Below are 27,154 nucleotides of genomic sequence, written 5' to 3'. Positions count from 1 at the left end.
TAGTGCATTATCTAAGACAGGTTATATGCCAAAATATAAACAATAAAAGTCTATTTTCAAAATAATAAAATATATATGACGGACAAAAAGAAGTACATTAAATGTCCAGAATAAAATGACTCAAGGGGAGGAGTCAAAGAGCAAACATTCCCACTAACTTCTGCTTGATGTGGGAGGGAAGCAATTTGCAAAGAAAAGCAGGTTTTCGGTCACAACTATTTTTATTTATTTATTTACCATATTTAGACCCTGTCTTTCTCAACCCTGAAGGGACTCAAGGCGGCTTTACACATAGGCAACTTATTCGATGCCTTAAAAATATAAAATTAAAACAAACATTTAAATTAAGATTCCAATTAATGCACATTAAAACATTACATCCATTATTAAAACCATGCCATCCACAATAGTAATCCGGGGCCATTCTATATCCTTCCATTGCAACTTTGCAAATGTTGATGGAATTTTAAAGGACTTTCTAAACTTGAAATCAGAATTAAGGACCTCAAATATACAATAACCAAATCCAAACAAATGTTAATATTCACAAAACAAATTACCAAATAGAAAGATACAAAGGGAAGGGAGAGAAGATACAGTACTACAGATTGATCAAAATTATCAGCTTAAAAGGCAAAGACAACTAAGGAACCAGAAAAAAGAAAAACAAGTACCTGTAAATTCCTATAAATAGACTGTATAAGCAGACATGAGTAAAGCAATAAAGAGGAAAAACATCTTCAGACTAAAAAACAAAGAATTTCAAACAGAACTAGAGATAAAAAGATATTGAAGCCTTCAGGTTTTGCTCAAACAGCCAAGTATAGTTGTCTGAAATGTAAGAGAATAAAATGTTTATACATATGGCTTCAGGATTTTGTTAAACAAACAGAAGTTACAAAGAAAGTCATTTCCTTTCTCAATATATTACTGTTGCACTTGCTCAGAAACATTACTGAACTCAATCAGGATTTTTTCCCCAATAAGCCTTATCCCAATAAATATGAGTACAGGGCTCCAGTCTAAATGTTCTTCTAGGGCAAAAATTCACACTTGTAAAATAAATACACAGGAAAAGAACTGTTACAGTTGCAAAAGGCTTTCTGAAGTCAAGTGGGAGTCCATTTTAGAACTACAGTTGAATATCCTTTGCACCAGAAGTATACTGGATTTTTGAATGTTTGCATATTATTATGAGGTTTCTTGAGAATGAGATCCATGCCTAAACACAAAATTCAAATGTTTTATATACATTAGCCTTAAGATAATTTTATATGCAATATCTTTCATAATGTTATGCATGAAACAAAGTGTGTACACTGAACCATCTGATAGTGAAAGTGTAACAATTTCAATAAGACAATTTTGGAGTGCTTCAAATTTCCAGATAAGGGAACACATCTGGTAACAATCTTTGCTGACAGCCGGGGGTGTCCATTCAATTAATACTTGACAACAAACCATCTTTCAATGTCACACACAGGGAAGGACAGCCTTCAAGAGGTTCCCTTCTTACATCCAGTCTATCTCCCTTTGGACGTTTTCCCACCAGCATTATAGAATGGAGACTATCGTCTGCCAATTGTCTGATCTGCTCCAGCAGAGTTCTGGAAAATATAGTTTAGGCAGCTGAGAATTCTAAGGGCTTCGAGGCTCTACCAGGAATTTCCCAGAATTCTGCAGAAGCAACTCAGACAATTGGCTCTGTTGTATAACACTGGTGAAAAAAACATCCATAATCTCAGTACTGAAGAAAGTACGTAGGGCATGTAAGATGTGGGATCCTGGAGTGAGCCCTATATAATTTTAGTCAGAAATCCAAAACGCTCCCAAGTTCTACACATAGATGTGTGAGACCACACCTTTCCATTCTGATGGTTCAATGTGCACAAAATAATTTCAAATATATAAAAACATATCTCAAAGTATGTATGTTGGTTTATACTGCAAAGGTTCCCACATGGTTTGATGGAACTGAGCTAGACTTGGTGCACCTGCCCTTCAAGATCCAACTTAAAATAATGGCAAGGGTTAGACTGAAAAAAACATCCCTTTTGGGCACAGAGATCAAGTAAAGAAATGGAATGAAGCAGGTTGGTTGTATCTAGGTGAAGTGCCCCCTCTGTAATGTGAAAGAGGAGTGAAGGTGACAGGGATTAGAAGCAGGGAAGAACAAGAAAACAAAGGGAAAGAAAGGAGAGAAGGAAGAGAATGGAAAGAGGAAAGGTGAGAGTGAAGGAGAGGAAAAGAAAGGAAGAGAAAGCTTGACTGCTACTAGATGACAAGTGTTAGCGCAGGAATGGGCAAAGTTGAGCCCTCCAGGTGTTTTGGACTTCCAACTCCCAAAATTCCTACCAGCCTCAGGACCCTTCCTTTTCCTCCTCAAGCCCTTTAAGCAGCTGAGGAGGAAAAGGAAAGGACCTGAGGCTGCTAGGAATTGTGGGAGCTGGAGGTCCAAAACAATGGGAGGGCCCAAGTTTGCCCATGTCTGTGTTAGAGGGAGGGGGGAAGAAAAAGAAGGGAAGTATGGGGGGAAGAATAAAAACGGAGGAGTGGAAGAGAAAGGGAAGGGAAAAAGTAGAGCGAAGAAAGAAACGAAGTAGGTTGGTTGTTGCTCGGTGAAGTGGCCCTCTGTGGTGTAACATGGAGAGGACAGTGAAGAAGATTGGTGACAAGTGTTACGGGGAGGAAAGAACGAGAGAAAACTAATGGAAAGAAAGGAGGGGAGAAAGAAGGGAATGTAAAGAGAAAAGGTGAGTAAAGGAAAGGAAGGAGAAAGCAATGGAAAAGGGGGGAAGAATTTAAAAGGAAAAGAAAGAAAAGAAGGCAGGTGTGGGTGAAAGAATGGGAAGAACGAAAGAAAAGACAAAAGGACAGAGGAAGAAAGGGAAGAAGAGAACAGCCACAAAGAATATGCCAACCCAGATTGACCTTCGGACTATGCGTATATGACACAAAATGTAGCTTGGGGTTTTGATTCGGATGATAAATTGGGGAATTCACAAAATGCAATTATTCCAAAATATATAAAAAGGAAACACGTCTGGGCCCATGCATTTTGGACAAGGGCCACCCTGCATCGCCATCCACACATCTCCAGGTGCCTCTTAAACTTCGGGCGACGGCGGAGGGCCCCCTTCCTTTTGATTTCCCGACCACCGCGACGGGAGCCTTTCCCCGCCATTTTGGGCCGAGGCTTTCGGTCCAGGAAACCTCGCCTCCTCAGGGTTTGAGGCTGGAGGTGGCGCCTCGGAGGGAAAAAGTGGCTTCCAGGGAAAGAACAGGAGCGGCGGGGTGTTTTACCGACTTCCGGAGGAAAGGCCGCCAGCGCCACAAAGCACAGCCATCGCCGGCCCCACACAAGGCCGCGCCGCCATGACTGTTGGGGCATGTCGCCCTGGCGGCGCCGAAGGCCGCGAATGCGCATGCGTGTGGCGCGCGAAGGAGCCGGAGCAGGCGCCGAATGTCGGAAGTGCGCATGCGTTTGGGAAGGGAGGGTGAGGTATCCGGAGAAGCGGGGAGGCAGCAGAGTCTATTACGCTTCCTGCCTCTAGGGGGCGAGAAGGTTGAGACTCCCTTATTCGAAATGCTTGGGGATTTCTGAATTTTTGAATACCTGCTTTTGCATCACTCCCTTTTGAGATATCTAAGAGAGGAATCACAGAATCATAGCGTTGTAAGAGACCGCATGGCCATCTAGGAAAAGCACAAAGCCTCCAGCCTCTGTTTAAATGCCTCCAAGGAAGGCGCTTCCATCACACTCCGAGGCAGAGAGTTCCCCTGCTGAACAACTCTCACCATCAGGAAGTTCTTCCTAATGGCTTCAAGTGGAATCTCCTTTCCTGTCCTTTGAACCCATTGTTCTCAATCGCTGTCTCCAGGGCTGCAGAAAACAATCTTGCTCCTTAGAATCATTGAGTAGGAAGAAACCTCCAGTCCAACCCCTTGCCAAGAAACAGGAAACTCGCATTCAAAGCACCCCCAACAGATGGCCATCCAGACTCCACTTAAAAGCCTCCAAAGGAGCCTCCTCCTTCTTCCTTATGACATCCGTTCATATACATGGCTACCACATCTCCTCTCAATCTTCTCTTCTGCGGGCTAAACAGCCCCGGCTCTTTAAGCCACTCCTCAAAGGGCTGCGATGGCAATCATTTTAGAGACTTGATGCCCAAACTGCAATCCAAAACTCACTTATTTCTTGCAAAGTGCCAATACAGCAATTTATCCTGAATAATGAGGTTTTAGTTTAGAAAAAAAAACCCATACTGCTGCTGCTATTATTACAAAGGCTGTATGGCCATCTGTCTGAGGTGCTTTGATAGTGCTTTTCCTACATGACCTCTTGGGAGCTCTTCAAACTCTGCGATACTATGATTGTGCCTTTCCTGCATACAGAAGAGGGTTGGAGTGGATGGCCCCTTGGGATCCCAAGCCAGCATCCACTAACAGCTGAAGTAAAGGGAAGGCAGTACATTGTGTAGAGCAAGCATGAGTTAACTTTGGCCCTCCAGTTGTTTTGGACTTCAACTCCCTGAAATCACAGCCCGTTTACAGGCTGTTAGAAGTTGTGACAGTGGAAGTCCAAAATACCTGGAGGGCCAAAGTTTACCCATGTCTGATATAGAGTGAATGCAGTTTGATACTACTTTCAGTGTTTTCTTCATCAGCGCTTCCAGTGGTTGTGTTCTGGACTCCTTCTCCAGCAGGAATGAAGGAAGCAGATCTGGTTGAAGAATGAATGCAATCTGGCACCTCTTGAGCTGCCAAGACTCAATGTTAGAGAATAGCTCTGGGTAGGCCCGTAGCCAGGATTTTGATTCGGGGGGGGGGGGGGGGTTGACTCTGAGTGAAAGAGGGTCTACCCTAGCAAACCTTTTGTATTGTTACCCCAATCCCCCCATGCATATGAGATATATTGAGCATGGTGATCAGATCATGATATGAATAAACATAACAGTTTAAATAATGTACCAGTAAGGCCTTTTCACAGACTACCATGAGAATTTGGTGGGGAGGGGGTGAAGCCCCCCAAGCCCCCCCCCCCCCCCCCCCCGGGCTACATGCCTGGCTCTGGGAATTGTAATTTTGCACGATCTTTAGCCTCCCCAAACTTCAACTGGGGGTGTCTCTGGGGTGCTTTCCTTTTCCTTCCTTCAGTTCCTGTTGTACCCAGAGACACTCCCAGATAGAGGCACCTGCGTCTTTTTCGTCTCCCAGGAAGTCGGAGGTTTTTTAATACACTTTATACACATAGGCTGAAGATAATATTTTTAATAATATTTCTGTTCATGAAACCAATTTTGTGTACATCAAACCATCAGAAAGCAAAGGAATCACTTTTTCTGACAAATAATGTATACACAAATTGATCTCAGACAAAGTTTAAGGAGGTATTTGCTGAGTGGTGCATATGGAAAATGGAAGACACATAAATATTGTAAATAAAACATATAAAACACTTATTTTTTGTACAAAAGCTAGATATTTACATAACATTATATTTATCTCCCTTGGATACCTAATTTACCCATCTAAAACAGTTCTCCTAATTTCAAATACCATACATCTCTGACAAAATATTGTTGAATATCATCATTATTAGCTTTGGAAACGTCCTTGCAGATGGCCAATTCTTTCACATCAGAAGCGACTTGCAGCTTCTCAAGTCGCTCCCAACATGAAAAATAAAACTAGCTTTGAAATATAAATCAATGAAAGAACCTAGAGGCAATAATCTAACTCCAGAGTAATATTTAAAGCATGCTAAAATAAGATTTGAAAAACAAGTCAGCTATAACATAATTGCCAGCTTTTTTGGGTTTGTAGTCCCTCATAATAGAAAGTATATTAAATATGTCCTGGGTAGTTCATTAAATTGCTGTTTTGATAGTCTGATATTTATTGTTGCTTATACACATCAGTCAGAGTCCATAGGAGAAACTATCCCTTTGAATGAAGATTTTCTCTGAGCTTTTAAAAATAATTTATTACATTATTCTTTTTAAATTATTGTGCTGTGATTATGAGGACTCACTGTATCACCTTTCATGCCACTTGTTACTTCTGCATTAGTTTTTCTTAAGCTTTTTCTTAGGAACCGATGTCCATTTGGTAATCAAAGCACAAAATAGTTCCTATCAAAATGGCTAGAAAAAATGCTAGAAAGTAAGATGCCATTATTCATTCCATTCGTAAAGTAACTGTTCTTCCTTGTTACTTTTGCAATGTTGCTTGTTCCCCCTAATGCTGTCAGGTTCCGGTATTTCTTCTAACGTAACTTGTTATTCAAGCTCAGAGAATGAACTGGTTGATTTGGCCATATAGACAAACCGGTCCTTTTCAGAAAGTGTTGAGTATAGGACATTGTCTCTAACATGTAAGCTTTGAATACAAAGCAAGACAGATGGTTGCTGACAAAAGAAATAATTTCCACCTACAGAAAAAAATGCAAAAAAATTATAGTCATCTTTAGAAGGACATTGCAATTTTAAATCATATTGCAAGCTTTGTATGTGTTCGTCTAGAGCAAAACTTCTTAAACTATGAACCCCACCCCAAATCAGCTCGCTGTGACTTTATGTTGGGGTCATGACATAGAAGAACATAGTTTTCTGTCAAGACAGAGCCACCAGAAAGGAGGCAAAAGAAGGAAGGCCGGGTTGGGGGGGGGGGGGAAGCATCCTCTTCTCAGCTGAACCACCCCCGCCCCCGGCTCCGAACCTTCTGTTGGTTAATTTCAAAAAAGGAAAAAAGTGTTTAAAATATAAAACAGCAGCAGTTTTAGCAGATCAGAAGCTTCTTGAGCACAGCAGTAGAGCAAATGTATGAAGAAGGTACCAGGATGGGGATATTAAGAAGTACTAGACATTTTACTCCAGTTTGTCATTTACACTGTTACATATGTACAATCATAATTTATGTATAAGGATATACAATCATTGAAAGGCAAACATTTTATTTAAAAAGTACTTACCTACATGAACGATGTGTAGTTTTAAAGAATATTGTACTGTATACTGTTCTTGATACTACCGATGTTCTAATTTCCTGAATGTGAGAATATTGTCAAAAGATGAACAAAAATATTTAGATTTTAAAGATTAAATTAGTAGAAGAAATCATTTTCACATAGCATTTTATTTATTTATTTATTTATTTATTTATTTATTTATTTATTTATTGTGTTTGTATACCACCCTTCTCAGCCCTCAGGTGATTCAAGGCAGTTTTATTTTTAATACAGTAAGTCTAGGGCAATTGCGGAACACATAATCTGCAGTTTTGCATACCTGCGTACATAATCTCTCTAGGAAGGCGCTGAACAGACTGCGCTCTGGCACCACGAGATGCAGAGCCAACCTTCAGAAATGGGGCTACAGGGTGGAATCCTCGGCATGCGAGTGCGGAGAAGAGCAAACCACTGACCACCTGCTGCAATGCACCCTGAGCCCTGCTACATGCACAAGGGAGTACCTTCTTGCGGCAACACCAGAGGCACTCCAAGTGACCAGATACTGGTCAAAGGACATTTAACCAACTACCAAGTTTGCAAAATCTGTGTGTTTTGTTTTTGTTTTTTTAAATCTGTGTGTTTGTTTTGCTCTGTTAGAAATGTAATACAATGGTATGGTTGCTGATGACACGATAAATTAAAAAATCTCTCTAGGAATTCATAAGTTCCTCCAGGTGATTCTATTGCATACTTACCTTGGAAGTTAACCCAAAGATGTGTTGGAGGGTCTAGCTACTCCATGGTATGCTGGGACTGGAAGCCAGATAATTTAATGGTGTAGAGTTATCTCCAGCTAACTGCAGTCCAACTGCAAGTGTAGCCCTTAGGAATACAGCAGCCTTACTGTATTTAAGATTACTACAGACTGATTCACAATATTGCTGATACAGAAGAAGGTATTGTGAAGCATGTGAGCTATTTTCCAAAGTGATAATTATTAATTGTGTATAGACGAGGAAAACAGTTCATATTTTTCCCTGCACAGAGATCTCCCAACAGGAAAAATATGTACATTACACTGCCACACTTTAATTCCACATTTATTTTAATGAGAGTACCTAAGTGTTATAACTTCACAACAGCCATGATGATAGCATTAAATAACTTTGAAAGGGAATTCACTTTAACAGAAGTCTTTTTGATAATGTACCTTTTTCTGTCTGCAAACTATAAACTCATAGCTATCATGTGTGAATTGAAGAAACAGTATTTTAAAAAAATTCAAAATAAAATATCAAAACCAAAAGAATCCAACAAACAATAAAACAGAAATGAGTGAAAGGGAATGTTTCTATTAACATTTAAAGATTAGTGACTAGAGTGACTGTAAGGCTTATATAAGTGGGGATCCACATTGGGCCTTGCATATGTACGAAGTACTTCCACATATGTGTTGGGATGGGATCAGCTATTACTTCTTCTAGTTATAATCTCTTCTATTCTATGGGGCTATAGGGGATAACTGCCCAAAATCAGGAGGGGACAGTCAGCAATATGTTTGAATTTAACCTCGCACTGCTCAAGTTTGCAGTCCTCAATGAGAAGCAGACAGAATTAAGAAATGATTTTTTTTAAAAGGTAGGCTGCAGGAATCCCTTCTCCCTCATTTCTGAATGCCTGTTGTTGTGTCTCTTGTCTCACTCTATATCTTTTTCTGATGACGCAGAATGGAATTTCTTCAGGATGCATGTTCCTTTGTTTTAAGACCTAATGGTCATTCATTCACTCCTTTAATCTATTCTGTTCTTTTCTGCCTGTGTGTCTCTCTCTAGTTGTGTGTGAATGAGAAAATGTAGTCTTTAGAAATTTTTCCTTTTGTTTGAACTTAGAAGTAATGGAGTTAGAGAGAAAGCTCAGGCTTTATTTTATCTCAAGAAATATAGTTCTTATGTTTTAATAAACCTTTTGAAATTTTTAAGATTGAACTCTGTATTTCCTTCCTTAAAATCAAGAATTCTTAACAGCCACATTACATTGTTTTCTGATTGCTGTGAATTAAATGCTCTATCGAGTGTTCTTTTTGTTTTTTAAATGGGGTTGTTGCTTTGGGGAAATTTCCCTAACACTTTGGTCCCTAGATTTAGTCCTGCTTCCACCCAAACAAGGATTATACAACAGAAGATTTTGTTTAAAAGGCAGACATTTACTTTGTTTGAAGGGTAGCATTAATTTTGCAGCACCATGCTGAAAAGTCAAACTCATTTTCACTTAGGACGACATCAGCGTTACAGCTGTCTTCAAAGGGCCATCTGCAATTGTAGACTGTATAAATGTAATAATGTCACCTTGTCATTGAAATCCTCACATACCACATAAAATGAAGTGCTGGGCCAGATTGCGTTTGACACATGTGGAATAAGTGGTCCTATCCTATCTATCAGACTAACAGTCAAGAATACATCTTTTAGACACAGAGATAGCCTTTGTGTTAAGCATATCAAATGGTAATTAGAAATGCAAAATATGTGAAGAAAAATCTCTTAAAAAGAAGTCTCTTACCATTTCCTGTAAGCCATTTCCAATATCAGAAACAGAGCAATAAACACTAAGACTTAAGGAAGAGAAAATAAAACAGTATGTTAGATAAAAACATGGATGATAAGAAATATCATGCTCAAGGTTAATAGGAAGAAGTTTTTGTTAAAGGGGTGAAAGACAATCTGCTTCATACTTAAATATTGCAATAACATACAATACAGTGGTCTTCCATTTAAGACTAACAATATATTTGATAAGCCAACAAAATCAAACTTTGTAATCATCAGAAATGAGAGTAGCATAGTTTAAATCAATTTTTATGCTGATTTAAAATATGTCTTTATTTTTTCCCATCATATCAACTTTTTAAAATATGACGAATGGTACATTACTGGACTACTGTAAAGTCTGCACATTTCACATCATATTCATGTAACACAAACCAACAAGTATTTTTCATCAGATACAATGTTAGGTCATTCTTATAGAGTTTTTTGCATTGAAGTCAGATCTGTGGCTTTTCCCCCTCTATTACGTGTAGTATTTGCAGTGAGGCTAATTGAATAATTAATGCATTTATGCACTGATATCAATTAGATTTAGTTGATATCAGTGCGTAAATGCATTAATTATTCAATTAGCATCATCATAAAAACTACATGTGATAGGGAAAAAATAAACACAGATCTGAATTCAGCGCAAAAATCTCTAGAAGAATGACCTGAAATTATATCTGATGAAAAATACTTGTTGGCTTGTGTTATCTATTTTTGAGTTAGTTATATCTACACATGGAGATTTCCCCACATTTTTAAAATTTGAGATCCAATATGAAATAGTTCATTTTTCCCTTGTGAAAATCTCAGATATGACTACTTCAAAAATTGGAAGTCCATAGATTAACTGCAGACCATAGATCTTTTCTTTGGCACCTCAGGCTCTGTAGAACAGTCAGCCACACAGCCAGAACTGCCCCCCCCCCCCACCTCAATCTAGGTTTCATGTCCATGTCCAAATCTCTTCTTCATTGTCTCATCCCTGTCTCATCAGCACTATTGCTCGGAAATCTTAATACTTAGCAGGATTTTAAATTATACCTCATTCAAATTTGCGATTGCTTTCATATTTAACAGTACAGAAAAATGGTGAGAAAAGATCTGAGTAGCAAGTTAAACTCTGAAAGGAATGAGGGTATACACAGTTGGTGTCTTCCTCATCAGAATTAAAGAATAAAAATGTGCTATTTTAAAAAAATGAAATAAGTGAAGTTTAAAAACGCTTAACTTTGGGCAATATCCAGTCTTTTGTGACCCTGGGTCCAGTATTAGTATATTTTAAAAAATGATAAACATTGGACCTATATGTGAAACCTATGATTACATCTTCATGTTCCTTATATGAATACATACCAGTTATTAGTAGTCTTAAAAAAGCATCTAAAAGAGAGGAAAAGTATTCTGACATGTTAATCAATTACACAAATGTTTTATACTAATGTCAAAAAGTATTCAAACTAGAAGACACCTCAGAAATATACTATTCAATGATGTAGCTCATTGTGGATGTAGTTGTACTGCTAGTAGACATTTTTCACTTATTTTGAAAATTGCAGGATGGATGCTGTTGAATTTCTAGTGCATGTTTTTCAATTATTTTGTGTCACTTCTTGAAATCAACTTGAAATCAACTTCTTCCACCAGCTAAAATGCTCAGATGCCCACTTCAAATTACAATGGCATAGGGGAAAAGTTGAAGAATGAAAAACTAAATTGAAGCCTCTACTGCTCCCCACCTTTTTTCAGCTAGAGTGAGAAGCCTCACCTCAGGATCAATTTTTTTCAGATCTCCATCTCTAGCAAGTTGTGGGAGAAAACCATCCAGAGACAGAACTGCATCTAATGTCTGGATGATACACCAATCAATCTGTGGAACAAAACTGCAAGTGGGAGTGATAGGGAAGCAATGCTTCTCATAACTGATCAGCCAAGTTCCCAAAGAACCCTGGTTGATTGTGTCATTCCAATAAGGCCATAGTATTTTGAATCCTCCATCTTTATAGTCTACTGTTTAAACTCTTACAAATCCAGATAGTAAAAATAAGATATCATAAAGTGCTTCTACACTATACTATAATCCAGTTTGAGACAAGTTTGAGTGGGACCAGTTTCATTGTGTGGCTGATCAGACTGCCACACCTGGAACTGGGTTGAGCCCAAAAACAGAGTACATTTGCCACTGAACCTGGAGTCAAACCTCCTTGCAGGCTCCCCACCCCCACACCCCCAATTCCAGAAGAGATGTGTATTAGTACACTGGATACAAATTTGGGGGGGGGGGGGTGACAGCAGTGGAAGTAATCAATTACTCCTCCCAGGAAGCTGAGTAACCACGGTCTTGGGACCTTGTTCTTCAGGTCTCGTTTGAGGGGCTTTACTGTGCATCAGCATTTCTTGCAGCCAATTTCACCCTGTATCTGGAATATACTGGCACCTGCTGCCACATATCTTTTGGCTGAAATTGGGACTTTTCAGAGATCTTCTTTAATGCACTATATACCTTTAGAAGTGCACTGCAGTGGGCACTGGTGGTATGCATGTATGGCTACCACAGTTTCAGGTAATCTGAAAGCCAAATTAAAGTGTAAGTGTAGATATTATTTGGAAGAAAAAACCCAAAGTGACAAAAAAGCCAAATTCATCTTACACACAAATGTTCTGATATATTTACAGACTTTATACATACTCAGGTAACACCTTGGATGTATAGGTAACCACTTTCCCCCACCAACATATCGAATTTCATTTGGCCCATTTAATGCAAAGCCAGGATGACACTCAAGAGTAATGTTATCTCCAGGCTCATAGAATTTTTTCTTTCCTCTGACTATTTCTCCATTATAAAGAAAGAACGTAGAAGTGTCAGGTGAAGTTCTTACTAAAAAAAACAAAAAACAAAAAACATTAATTTGGTTGGATAAGATAATGGAGATAAAGGACATGGACAGATTTACATTCTTGTTAAAGAAAAATACCGGCAAAGGCATGAAAATGACAGACTGAGCAATCTATGAAGAATATTTAAAAACGAAATACTGATTAACAAAAAGAAAGGGAGAATTTGGAATAACTGAAATAAGGGAAAGCATTTGTTTGTTATGAAATGAAAATTAATAGAATGGAATGAATGGAAGAAGAACGGAAGTCAAGAAATTTGTAGTCCCGTCCCCCCCAGCTCTCTTCCCTCCCTCTTCTACTCATTGCTTTTCTTTTCCCCTGTTCCCTTCCCTTCTCCTTTCCTTCTTTCCTTATATTTTCCTATTTAGGTATCCCCTTTCTTCTTTTTCTTTTGTTTTACTGTAATTATTACATTTCTTTCAATAAAAAAAATCTTTAAAAAAACATTATTTAATTATACATAAAGGATAAATGTGATTTTTTCTCTCTAAAACCACAGTTGGGTTTAATAAGCCCTTATAACTAAATCAATGTTCTAATGATTTACTACAACAGAAAAGTTCTTCAGTGAATCCAATACATTTCATCCGTCTACAAGAAGCTTGCAGAATCCACCTCATTTTTTGTATCCCCTACCCTGTCTATTATGCTTGCCATTTGGGCTCCAAGAACATTACATCCTGGATTTCTTGGATGAATGTAAGAATCAGGTACTATGAGCTTCACAATTCTTCTGCATCTCTCAGCAGCTTTCCTTACTATTGAGCATAAGTCTCCTTCAGATGCCTCGAATGCATGGATTTTGAGCACACAAATTTGCAATTGCACTTTTCATTCTTGGATGAATGCTGGTCAGATAGCTTCCACCAAGTCTATGATTTTTGGCAAAATTAAGTATCAAGAAGCAATGGTTGCTTACCTGTAAACGTGCTTCTTTGAGTGGTCATCTATGAAATTGGGACATATGGTATTTCCTGCACTTGCGCAGTCAGAAATGCAATCCTCTCGAAAGCTTCAGATACATTTTGGTGGTAGCCCTGCCCACTCTCTACAGAGTATATAGCTGGTGGGAGGGGCTACTGCCTCAGTTCCTCCACTGAATAGAAAAGCTCAAAGAACCAAGGCATGACAACAGCAGGGAGGATGCGCAGAGATGTGCAAATTTCACAATGACTACTTGAAGAAACACGGTTACAGGTAAGCAACCATTATTTCTTCATTGTGGTCTCTGTGAAATCGTACATATGGTAGACTAGCAAGCGACTAACCTCGACTAGTGGGCATTATGCCACTGAAGAAAAGGGGACTGCTCTGCTAAAAGCCACATTTTTCCAAGATAGGACATCAACCTTGTAGTGTGTAACAAAGGTAAGTGGGGTAAACCAAATGGCCACCTGACAGACATCGTTCAGGAGAATGCCCCCCCCCTTCCAAAAAAGCAGGTAGCCATGGTTCTAGTGGAGTGTCCTTTAATCTGCCCAGGTAAGTCATGATCAGCCAATTGGTAAGCCAAACAGATTGCCGAAACATTCCAAGAGGAAAACCATTGAGAGGAGACTGGGAGGCCACTGGTGTCCTTCCGATACTTCAAGAATGTCCTAGGAGACTTCCTGAGTCCTGCTGTCCTATGCACATAAAATCCCAAGACCCTCCTAACATCCAGAAGGTGAAGAGACCGCTCCAGGGAAGCGGAAAGATTCTGGGGAAAAAACTGGCAGGATTATATCCTGAGACATGTGAAAGTGTGAGGCTACCTTAGGCAAAAAAGCTACGTCAGACAACCTTGTCCGTTGCTACTATTTTTGCGCATAGTGCTAGTGAGATGTGTGCTCTCTGGGTAGATGATCACTACGTGCAGAGGTAATAGCATTGAGAAAAGCTCCATTACATGAGAGATAAAACATGTCCATCAAAGCTAGAGGTTCGAAAGGAGGCTAAGTTAAGGAGGAGAGCACAACTTTCAAACTCTAGGACAAGGCCAAGGTGGCAGCGGTAGGCTCACATTCCCACAGCCCCAAAGAAAAAGCCTCACCAAAGTCTGAAAACCTTGAGGGGAGACCCACTTTCATTCTGTACCAAGAGATGGCTGCAAGGTAGCATTTCAAAGAGGAAGGGGAGAGGCCTGCATCTGAAAGGGGAAACCAAAAAGTCCAGGTTCATGGGAGTTGGCGGTGAAACTGGGTCAGCTCCCTTTTGAGTAACAAAGGCCATAAATCAATATCATTTGTAAATGTAAGAGTGCTTAGTCAAGGCTCTTTGTGATGCACCTATAATTGACCCCACAGGTTGTGACAAGAGTAGGGCCAGATCTGACCTCACTGGTTGAGATGGGGGGGGGGGCAAATCTGCTAAGCCACCAAACAGAGGCAGTATACATCCGGGTGGAGAACTGGAATCCCCTGGAATGAGAGATCTGAGTGACCTGACAGATGCACAAAGTCACCCTTGGATATCTCAAGAAGGGTAGAGAACCATGGTTGACCATGGGGCAATGACAATGCAGTCCGCACTGTCCACTTGCTGTTTGGCCACTACCTGAGTAAGAAGAGGAATTGGTGGGAAGGTATAGAGGAAGTGGCATCCCCATACAAAGAGAAACATCCTCTAGTCATCATGCTTGGCTCCGAGTCCGGTGAGCACAGTAAAGGGGAGATTTGGTGTTCTACTTTGTTGCAATCAGATCTACCTCGAGGTTGCTCCATTGTCCGAATAGGGAGCACACCTCATCTGGGTGAAAGGAGCACTCATGATCTGCTTGTGGTATCCTGCTTAGGTGAGCATTTTCACCCTCAGGAATGAAGATGTGGATCCCTTTGCTGATGCACCAATCCCAGAGATGAAGGGTAATTGTCAGAAGAGGGATAGAGTGTGTTTCACCCTGTTTGTTTATGTAGAATTTTGTAATGGTATTGTTCGTGAGGACATGAACCACATTCCGTTAATGATGGTTCGAGCACCCTTAAGGTCTTCTTGACTACTAGCAGTTCCAGATAGTTTATGTGGCTGGTGGCCTCCACTTGGCCCTTGAACTGTGAAGCCCCTGGAATGGGCCCCCCAGCCCCGAAGGGAGGAGTCTGTAGTTAAGGTTCTGGAGGGGTTTGACCACCTGAAAGACCTGCACACATGTTTCTCTGCTTGGTCCACAAAATAAGCAACAGACAAACCCCAGGTGAAATTGAGAGAGGGGTTAAAGGGTCACCAAGAAGGGAGTCAAAGGGACTGAGGAACCAGGCCAATAGGGGTTGAAGTTGGAGCCGGGCATAAGGCATCACTGCTGTAGTTGAAGTCATGTGGCCCAGCATGGCCTGGACATGCCTGGCCAATATCCATGGTTCCTGTAAGTCCTGGCAAACAGAAGACCTGAGGGCAAGGAAATGATCGCTCGGGAGATAGGCCATTTGTGCCCCCGAGTCCAGAATACTCCCAATAAACTGGATATGATGGGTGATACTATTCTGGACTTGGTGGGCTTTCTTCTTGTTGATAATAAGACCTAGAAACTGAAGAAGACACAATGTGAAAGAGAAGTTGGATTTTCAATCTCGCCACCAATAGCCACTCATCAAAGTACAGATAGACTGTTCTGCCACTGAGGCAAAGATGTGCTGCAATGGCAGCCATACACTTGGTAAAAATACAGGGAGCCATTGTGAGATCAAATGGCAAAATGTTAAAGCAAAAGGCCTGATTCCCTATCATGAAGGAAAGAAATCTACAGTGTTCTTGCCAGATAGAAATATGAAAATAAGCATCCTTCAAATTAATGGTGGCAAACCATACATCTTCATTTAACAGAGGAAGGATAGAAGGTGACATCATTCGAAAGTTGTGGGAATTGATTTATTGATTAACGTCCCTGCTGGCCCCCATCACGTTTAAGGACTAAAAAGTAATGTGAGAAAAACATAGCGAAAACTCTGCAGGTACCTGATAGCACCCTTCTACAACAAGACCTGGACCTCCTCCAAAAGAGGTGGGGAAGAAGGTGTAACTCATTGACAACCCACAATGGAGTATCTACAGAACTCAATGGAATAACCAAATTTTCAGAGCCCATGCATCTGAAGTTATCTTCCGCCAAGCTGAGGCAAAGGCAACAGTCTAGAACCAAATGCAGGAGACTTGCCAACTTGCTCCACAAGGGAGGCAGTCAAAGGGGTACTGAAAAACACAACAGGGGAAAACGACATTTTCAGGCAGTAAAAACGAGAAGAACAGAGGGTATCATCTCGGACAGCTGAAATATAGCTAAAAACACCATTTGGAGCCAACTTGCTGACTTGCCTTACCCTGCTGGCAGTTCTTAAAGGGGAAGTTTCTGCTTCCTCGGAGCAGGTAACTTGGTGTGCTTATCAGGGTGGGATCTGCCCAATCACCAAAGTGTCCATGATAGATGGTGATTGTTGGCTGCCATCTTGGTTTTGGTTGGTAGGAAGGTTAAGATGGAAAACTGATCTTATGGGCCATCTAATGCATCTCTTGAATATCTTTAAGCCTCATATCTATCTCAGGATTAAACAGCCCATCATTGTGCATCGGCTGGTCCTCTGCAATAGTGCATCCCTCTTTGGAGACACCTGAAGAACGCAGCCATGCATGCCTCCGGATAGAAGTTACTGTGGTGAAGAACTTGCCAGCTGAGTCTGCTGGGTGCTTAGCCACGTCCTTTTGTAGCTTAATCAGGTCTGTAGCTTCCATCTGAAAGGTCTTAGCCCGTTGCTATTCTTCCCGAGGGAGGTGATCAAGATAAGGGGCAATTTCATACCATAAAAACATTTGATACCCCCCCCCCCCCATATATGGCCAATATATGGGCCAAGCAAGTAAACAGACCAGCCGACACATGTACTTCATGAAGACCATTTTCTTACTTTCTCTATCAGATGGGCCCGAGAAAGATTTTTTAGATCTACGAAGTTGGGTTACGTCAACAACGACAGAATTAGGCTTAGGTGGGTGAGCCACCCACTCTGTAGATGTAAGGTACACACAGTACATGTTGTCTATACAGCTCAAAACTGCTGGGACGCTGGTTGGAGCAAGGTCAGGCAACCTGGAAAGCTGGAGAAGACAACAGGGGCAGCATGAGAGGCGCTGGTGAGTGTTGCTGTTCTGAGGGAAAGATGGGATCCTCCACTGGAGCAGGTGCTTTAGACATAGGCAAGTTTAAGGCTTGTGCCAGGCACAAAATCAAGGCCGAGAAGTTATTGAACTCATTGGAGGAAGGCAACTCAGATTCAGAGTCATTAGACACATCTGGCGCTTCTAGAGTGCTATATGAAGAGTCAGAGCCATCATTAAGTTCAGCTATATATGGTGGAGGAGGGAGCAACGAGTCCTGAATGGACAAAGCTTGGGTAGGTCCCTGCAGAGTTGGCAGTTCCAGGAGAGGGGGGCATCAAGGTGGCAGCAGAGGGTGGAAATATTGAGGTGAAAGGGCCAGCACACTAGGTTTGCAGCACAGGTGGGGCAGAACATCTAAAATAATAGTAACATCCCGAGGGTTGTTACAAAGGTTAGAGACTGCGTTTTTTAAACAATGAGAAAATTCAATGAGTGCATATGGCTGTAAACCAGCTCCACTGGTTGCCAATTAGCTTCCAAGCACAATTCAAAGTGCTGGTTTTGACCTATAAATCCCTATATCAGTGGTTCTCAACCTTTCTAATGCCGTGACCCCTAAATAAAGTTCCTCATGTTGTGGTGACCCCCAACCACATTTTCGTTGCTACTTCATAACAGTAATTTTGCTACTGTTATGAAATGTAATGTAAATGTCTGATATGAAGGATGTATTTTCATTGTTACAAATTGAACATAATTAAAGCATAGTGATTAATCACAAAAACAATATGTTTGGGGGAGTGTGGGCAACGGATGATGGGATGTGAAGTACCTTCAACCGATGCAGCTCTGACTTCCAGAGACCACAGAGACACCCCCCCCCCCCGAAATACAGGCCAGGACCAAACTTGGCACACAGAACCCTAATGACCAACAGAAAATACTGGAGGGGGTTGGGAGGAATTGATAGTGAATTATGGGAGAAGTAGTTCACCTACATCCAGAGAGCACTGTGAACCCAAATTACTATGGATCTGGACAGAACTTGGCACAAATACTCAGTATGCCCAAATCTGAAGACTGGCGGAGTTTGGGGAAAATAAACCTTGGCATTTGGGAGTTGTTGGGATGTATAGTTCCCCAGCCATCAAAGAGCATTCTGAATTCCAACAATTAAATTGGACCAAACTTGGCCTGCAGAACTCTCACGACCAACAGAAAACACTGGAGAGATTTTGGGAAAATAGACCTTGGCATTTGGGACTTGTTGGGGTGTTTAGTTCCCCAGCCATCAAAGAGCATTCTGAAATCCAATCACAATTAAATTAGATCAAACTTCAGTTGTGTGGAAGGGGACTGGGTTATTTGAGGCCCCTTCCATACAGCTGCATAAAATACACATTGAAGTGGATTATCTGGCTGTGTGGACTCAGAAATCCAGTTCAAAGCAGACAATGTGGGATTTCATTCAGCTGTGTGGAAGGGAACTGGGTTATCTCGGTCCCTGTTCCTTCGCTCTTTCGCTTGCCTTGCAACCTCTTCTCTTCCCTTCAGTCTCCTCTCACGCTGTTGCTTTCCCCATTCACCTCGCGCGGAGGCCATTGGCGAGAGCGCAAGGCAGGCGACGAGGGGCTTCTGGGACGGCAGGCGTCGCGCGGAGGCCTCCTCGCCTGCCTCGCTCTCTCGCCGATGGCGACGGTGCAAAGCAGGCCAGGAGGCCTCCGCGCGAGGCCTGGTGTCGTGTAAGCTCTCCTCGCCTGCCTCGCTCTCTCGCCGATGGCCATTGGCGAGAGAGCGAGGCAGGCGAGGAGGGCTTACACGACACCAGGCCTTGCGCGGAGGCCTCCTGGCCTACATCTCACCCTCGCCATCGGCGAGAGAGTGGGGCAGGCGAAGGGCGCTTCCGCGACGCCAGGCCTCGCGCGGAGGCCTCCTGGCCTGCCTCGCTCTCTCGCCAATGGCGACAGTGCAAAGCAGGCCAGGAAGCCTCCGCGCGAGGCCTGGCATCGTGGAAGCCCGCCTCTCCTGCCTCGCTCTCTCGCCGTTGGCGAGAGAGCAGGGCAGACGAAGAGGGCTTACACAACACCAGGCCTCGCGCGGAGGCCTCCTCACCTACCTTGTGCCCTCGCTATCGGCGAGAGAGCGGGGCAGGCGAAGGGTGCTTCCGCGATGCCAGGCCTCACGCGGAGGCTTCCTGGCCTGCTTTGCACTGTCGCCATCGGCAAGAGAGCGGAGCAGGCGGAGGGCGCTTCCGCGATGCCAAGTCTCGCGCGGAGGCCTTCTGGCCTGCCCCGTTCTCTCGCCGATGGCCATTGGCGAGAAAGTGGGGCAGGCAAAGGGGGGGTTCCACAACGCCAGGCTTTGCGCGGAGGCCTCCTCGCCTGCCTCGCGACCTCGCCATCGGTGAGAGAGTGAGGCAGACAAGGCGGGCTTCGCGCGAGACCTCGCTTGGCCCCGCCCTTAGGGCGGGGCCAACGAGGCGGCCTCGCGACCCCGCCGAAATGGCCAGGCGACCCCCCTGGGGGTCGCGACCCCCAGGTTGAGAACCGCTGCCCTATATGGTTCCGGCCCAGTTTACCTGTCCAAACGTATTCTCCCCTATGAACCATCAAGGACTTTAAGATCTTCTGGAGGCCCTGCTCTCAGTCCCACCACCTTCACAAGTGCATTTGGTGGGAATGACAGACAGGGCCTTCTCTGTGGTGGCCCCTCGGCTATTGAACTCTCTCCCGAGCGAGATGAGATCTGCCCCCTTCCTCTTGTCCTTCAGGAGGCTAGTGAAATCCTGGTTATGGAACGAAGCATTCCCAGAATAATGGCTGAGACTGGTTACAGAACAAAGTGAGTGACCACATATGCGGATTGAGTTGAACATGGTTTTACCTTGGTGATTTGGTATATATGTATTTTATCTATATGTATTTTAATCTTGTATTGTTGCATGATTTAACTTGTATTAGTAGCATTGAATCCTTGCTGTAAGCCGGTCTGAGTCCCTCTACGAAGGTGAGAAGATCGGGATATAAAAAGTTATAAATAAATAAATAAATAATAAACAAAATAAGATGGGAATAGATAAATCTGGACTCATACATACAGAAACAAGGCTGCACATCAGGTTCCCAAACATTAAAACCGTCACATCTTGCAGTCATCTCTATGGTTTCATCAGGGAAAGAATAGTTTGGCTTGCAGTATGCAGCAATTATGGCTCCAATCTGATACAGACTCTTCACTGGCTCTACAATCCCATTGGGGAGTGTTGGGACACCACACAAATCGTTAGCAACTGTAATGAGAATAGGAAAGGTGAACAAAACAACCTATTTTGGTGCACAGGCATTATACAGATTATTTAATGATCATGGCATTGCAAAACTGATTTTTGTTTTAGATTATGTAGAAGCTTAAACACATAAAGCAATCTACTGTTATTGATTCATGGCTAAGTCAAAATAAATTTTCTGAAACAAAAGAGAATAAAGTTGTTTTATCTAGAAACATTTCAAAAAGACCTTACTTTTTAGACAAGATGGCACTGCAGGATACCAGCTATTATTTTCACACTGAATGAAATAACTTCCAATCATGAAATATCCAATTTTACATTCAAGTGTCACACTGTCACCATCTGTATATGACGACTTGATTCCACTTAATCTTGTCCCGTGTTCAATTATGGGATCTTTACACACTGAAAATAAATACAAATATTTTTGTAACTACAACAAATTAAAAACTGCATTCTAATAACTACGTTTTGTCCTTAAATGCTATCTATTCCAATGAAGTTCAGCTAGATCCAAGAACAAAATGTAACGATTGCCAAACATCCTTGCACAAGTTATACATTCCTTTGAAGCTAATAAAACACTTCAAGGTTATACAGCTATGCCCAATTTTTTAATCATGTGCCAGAGGGACATGTAATTGAAATAATATAAACCCCCCCCCAAGTAAGTCAAGTAAGTAATACATTGTAAAAAAACAAAACCCAATGCAGTTGTATCTGGCACTAACAGATCTGTCATGTCCAGATTAAGGAAAGGAATAGTAGTATCATATAACATGGAATCCAAAATACACTTTTCTGTCCAAAATTGAAGGTTTTTTTTTAAAAGGTGTGTTTTGGAAATCGAGGGTGTCTTGGAATCACAGGTTTTTCTTAAAAAGAGGATAATGAGGGAAGCCTGGTGTCATGGGTAGCTCTCTGTCTCTCTGCAGAGGTGTGTGTCCGGGGGGGGGGGGGGGGGGGGAATCCTATTTTGTAAAAGGTGAAAGATTTATACGATCTGAAGAGAAACCAGCCAAATTCATTATAAAAACCACCCACCTGAGAGATCTTTTTATCTCACAAAATCAGGTCCTTTGTCAATGATGAATTTATCTAAATTCTCAGAATGATGCTTGCTTTTACACTCAACACTTTATTCTCATCCCCTGATGCTTTCATCTCGCAATGTAATCCAATTTATTGTGTTTTAATGTATTTTAGTTACAGGAGTTTTAGGATAGCAATTGGTGTTTATTTGTCTGTGTATCTTTGTTTTTGTCTGTTATTGTTAATATAGTAAGTGGACTTACTTACTTTGGCGATCCTTCGTTGTCTGAGTAGGATTGTCTTCCAAGATCTGTGTACTGGTGGTGGGTATGTAGGTGACTGTGGAGCCCTATTCTTGATCTGCATGTTCTCCTGCATTGAGAGCATTGGTTTCCAGGTGGAAGGCGGTCCCGGTCAGGGTTGGCTTGACGCACCTTCCTCTCTTGCCCTCGTGCCTCTTCAAATTCTACAGCATTGCTGGTCACAGCTGACCTCCAGCTGGAGCACTCAAGGGCCAGGGCTTCCCAGTTCTCAGTGTCTATGCCAGAGTTTTTAAGGTTGGCTTTGAGCCCATCTTAAAATTTCTTTTCCTGCCCACCAACATTTTGTTTTCCGTTCTTGAGTTCGGAGTACAGCAACTGCTTGGGAGACAGTAGTAAGGCATCCGGACAACGTGGCCGGTCCAGCAGAGTTGATGGCGAAGGACTATAGCTTCAATGCTGGTGGTCGTTGCTTCTTCCAGCATGGTGACGTTTGTCCGCCTGACTTCCCAAGAAATTTGCAGGATTTTTCGGAGGCAACGCTGATGGAATCGTTCTAGGAGTTGCATGTGACGTCTGTAGATAGTCCATGTCTCACAGGCGTATAGCAGGGTTGGGAGGACAACAGCTTTATAAACAAGCACCTTGGTATCCCTACGGATGTCCTGGTCCTCAAACACTCTGCCAAGGTAGCGGAAATGGTCAACATTTTCTAATGTTACACCATTAAGCTGTATTTCCAGCATTGGAGAGGGATTGGCTGGTGACTGCTGGAAGAGCACTTTGGTTTTCTCGATGTTCAATGACAGGCTGAACTTTTCGTATGCTTCTGTGAAGGTGTTTGAGTGGCTTGTGGATCTTCTTCTAAATGTGCACAGCCAACATTGTCATCAGCATATTGGAGTTCTATAACAGATGTTGTTGTAACCTTGTAAGTGGACTAATCAATAATCAGATCTATCAATCTGTGCTTTGCGCACAGATGACATTGTCATCAGCATATTGGAGTTCTATAATAGATGTTGTTGTAACCTTGTAAGTGGACTAATCAATAATCAGATCTATCAATCTGTGCTTTGTACAGATGGCTTTTTCCATCTCCAGAGAGAAAGAATGAAGCCAGATCCAGACATTTGGAAACTCCCATTTTTTTCCTTTTCTCTGTGCAATTGTATTCATTTTGATAACAATTAGCAACACTGAGGGAGACAATGAAGGGGAAAGCAGTCCAGGTGATGCACGGGGCTCAAATAAAAAGACGGTGCCCTAGATTCTAAAATTACAGAAAAATAGGGCTGCGTCTTACAATTGAGGGTTCTTACCATCAATGTTATATGTTAGTTCTGCTCTAGTCACAGCTTACCTGGAATACTCCAGTTTCCAGTTTTGAATATTATTATTATGTTTATTTATATCCTGCTTTTTCGCTGCATAAGGAGACTCAGAGCTGCTTTCATTAAAAGCATTTCAATACAATTTAAAGTCTACAAATGCACTAAAACAGAATTAAACATCAATGGTATTAAAAATCAGTTAAAATCCTTAAAACATATTCAAAGCTAAAAACCACAGCACCCCCTGACTTGATCTTAAAAACTTTATTTTTTAAAAGGCTGTCTGAAAAAAAGGGGTTTAGTCTCCCAATTGAAGGACAACAGGGAGAAGGCCATTGTGCCTTATAGAATTGAATATAATAGCTTTACTATCATTGTACATTCTACAACAAAATTAAATGCTTTCCCCAGCACACATCACAAAAACAACACACCCATCCCTCAACACTCCAACAACCACCGAACAGCCCCCAATGTCATATCAATGCAAAAACACGGAGTTCAGTATAGTTACAGCTCTAGGATAAAACCTATCTCTCAGTCTGTTTGTCCTTGTCTTTGTACCATCTAACAGATGATAATAATTCAAAAAGAGAATATACTGGTGAGATGGATCCTTAAGAATGATCTGAGCTTTCTCAAGGCTGTGGGACTTATAAATTCTTCCAAACAGGAGAGAAGGCAACCAATGATTCTCTGTGCAATAGTGGTGACTCTTTGGAGCGCCTTCCTATCTGCCGCTGTGCAGTTATCAAACAATGTACAGGTGCCATAGGTTAGTACACTCTTTATAACATAGTGGTAGAAAGTCACTAGCAGTTTTTCATTCGTTTATTGGTTCCTTAGAAGTCTCCGATAGTATAATCTCTGCCTGGCCCTCTTAACCAAAGCTGCCATATGAGTGTCCCAGGTTTAAGAAGAATTATTGACAAGCCAAAACATGTCCAGAGGAGATGATCAAGAAGGTAAAATCTATAAGGAACATTTGAATACCTTTGGTATGTTTAGATAGAAATGAGGAAATGGCTGTTTTAGGCCTTAGCAGAGTACAGCACCTATATTTCTAATGGCTGTGTAAAAGAGAGAAATTTAGCTTATCCTGTTTGCTATCTGGTTGCTTTCAATCCAGTAATCTGGTTTATTCCTTGCTTCGTAATTAAGTCGGCCCAGTGTTCAAAACATTTGAAGATAAAGAACATAACGAAATTGCCCTCTCCGGGAGGACGAGGCATTTTGAATTTTAAAAAGTACAAAAAGGGAGGACTGGAAAGGGATGTGTGCAGCCTTGAGACCTCAGATTTATAGGTAACTGCTGAGAAGGCATACATCAACATCATCATCATCATCATCATCATCATCATCATCATCATCACCATCATCATCAAGCTATTTTGGCAAAAAGCACCAGAAATTATACAGGCTATTGCCCCTACCAGCTCACTGTTAGCTCAACACACACCATTTCAAAAACAAGAAAGGAAATATATTAGAAAAGGAACTTTGGTCAAAAAGAAAAAAAAATAATAACATGGAGTTACACTGAGAATACCTGGGGCCATAAAAACTGGCTTTATCTGTCATATGAAGTCCACTCTTGTATTGATTTTTAGAGAAAAGCCAGGTAGATATCATTCTTGCATTTTAAGTAAAAATAATGTCAGGAAAAAACATTAGTCAATCGTCCACCTTTACTAAGGTTTGGGCCACAGCACCAACTGCAAAAGTGAAAAAACTGCAAATAATTCTGCAGAACACAGAACACATCTGGAATATTGTGTCCAATTCTGGGCACCACAATTCAAGAGAGATATTGACAAGCTGGAATGTGTCCAGAGGAGGGCAACTAAAATGATCAAGGGTCTGGAGAACAAGCCCTATGAGGAGCGGCTTAGGGAACTGGGCATGTTTAGCCTGAAGAAGAGAAGGCTGAGAGGAGATATGATAGCCATGTATAAATATGTGAGAGAAAGCCACAGGGAGGAGGGAGCAAGCTTGTTTTCTGCTTCCTTGGAGACTAGGACGCGGAACCATGGCTTCAAACTACAAGAGAGGAGATTCCATCTGAACATTAGGAAGAACTTCCTGACTGTGAGAGCCGTTCAGCAGTGGAACTCTCTGCCCCGGAGTGTGGTGGAGGCTCCTTCTTTGGAAGCTTTTAAGCATGAATGCAATATTCCTGCTTCTTGGCAGGGGTTGGACTGGATGGCCCATGAGGTCTCTTCCAACTCTTTGATTCTATGATTCTATGAAAGCCTCTGTTCTATAATGCTGGTGGAAAAATATCCATACTCGGAACTGAAGAAAGTACATGGGGCATGTACGGTGTAGGATCCTGGAGTGCGCCCTATATAATTTGAGTCAGAAATTCAAAATGCTCCCAAGTTCTACACATAGCTGTGTGAGATTACACCTTTCATTTCTGATGGTTCAATGCGCACAAAATAATTTAAAATATCTATAAATACATGTCAAAATATGTATGTTGGTTTGTACCACAAAGGCTCCCACGTGATTTGATGTAACCGGACTAGACTCGGTGCACATGCCCTTCATGACCCAACTTAAAATAATGGAAGGTTGGACTGGGAAAAAAAAATCCCTTTTGGGCCCACTGTTCAAGAAAAGGAACAAAGCAGGATGGTTGTTGCTAGGTGAAGGAGGCTCCTTCTTTGGAAGCTTTTAAACAGAGGCTGGATGGCCATCTGTCAGGGGTGATTTGCATGCAATATTCCTGGTAGGGGGTTGGACTGGATGGCCCATGAGGTCTCTTCCAACTCTTTGATTCTATGATTCTAAGTGTCCCCCTATGATGTAACTAGGCGAGTGAAGCTGATTGGTGACAAGTGTTAGAAGGAGGGAAGAACGAGAAAACGAAACGAAAGAAGAGAATGGAAAAAGGAAAGGTGGGAAGGAAAGAAAAGGAAAGTAAGAGAAAGCTTGACTGCTGCTATTGTGACAAGTGTTAGAGCAGGCATGGGAAAGCGTGGGCCCTCCCTCCAGGTGTTTTGAACTTCAACTCCCACAATTCCTCAGGCTCTTTCCTTTTCCCCCTCCGCCGCTTAAGCCTTAAGCGATAGAGGCGGCGCCTGGGAGGGAAAGGGTGTCTTTTACCGACCCAGGGCTCCTGGAGGGAAAGCCGCCAGCGCCACGAAGCACAGCCACGGCCGGCCCCACACAAGGCCGCGCCGCCGCCATGACCGTTGGGGCATGTCGCCCTGGCGACGCCGAGGTCGCGAGTGCGCATGCGTGTAGCGCGCGAAGCTGCCGGAGCGGGTGCCGAATGCCGGAAGTGCGCATGTGTGTGGGGAAGGCGCCTGAATGTATAAGGAGGTAGATAGAGGACACGCTCACAAAAAAGGCTAGCACAGTTCTATAGGAATACAGAAAGTATCTGTCTCTCTCTCCCACCCACGTTTTGTATACCTTTTCTTAAACAGAGGCTGGATGGCCATGTGTCAGGGGTGCTTTGAATGCAATATTCCTGCTTCTAGGCAGGGGGTTGGGCTTAATGGCGCAGGAGGTCTCTTCCAACTCTATGATTCTATCTAAAATGCTTGGGGATTTCTGTTCCCCCAATTCATCCCCCAATTTCTGAATAGCTGTATCTCTATATACCAGGCATGGGCAAACTTGGACTGGGAGTGTGGCACAGCTGACTGGGAGTCATCTGCATTAAGATCACTACTGACCAAAAGGTCATGAGTTCGAAGCCAGCCCGGGTCAGAGTG

General features: G+C 42.2%; 1 protein-coding gene across 1 annotated transcript; it reads right to left on the bottom strand.

Moving 5' to 3' along the window:
- Positions 1 to 5,259: 5,259 nt before the first annotated feature.
- On the bottom strand, positions 5,260 to 26,635 carry LOC132773372 (complement component receptor 1-like protein). The gene is made up of 8 exons (XM_067467061.1): positions 26,542 to 26,635; positions 21,032 to 21,205; positions 20,609 to 20,800; positions 12,236 to 12,427; positions 10,903 to 10,929; positions 9,515 to 9,566; positions 6,977 to 7,050; positions 5,260 to 6,436 (listed from the first exon to the last, which is right to left on the bottom strand). The coding sequence occupies exons 1-7, from the start codon at positions 26,633 to 26,635 to the stop codon at positions 7,032 to 7,034; spliced, it is 750 nt and encodes a 249-aa protein (XP_067323162.1). The 3' UTR covers positions 5,260 to 6,436; positions 6,977 to 7,031.
- Between the last annotated feature and the right edge of the window lie 519 nt (positions 26,636 to 27,154).

Source organism: Anolis sagrei, chromosome 4 (genome assembly GCF_037176765.1).
Source record: "Anolis sagrei isolate rAnoSag1 chromosome 4, rAnoSag1.mat, whole genome shotgun sequence".
Taxonomy (NCBI): domain Eukaryota; kingdom Metazoa; phylum Chordata; class Lepidosauria; order Squamata; family Dactyloidae; genus Anolis; species Anolis sagrei.
Note: the sequence above shows the minus strand (reverse complement) of the source record. Positions and strands in the feature narration are given on the sequence as shown.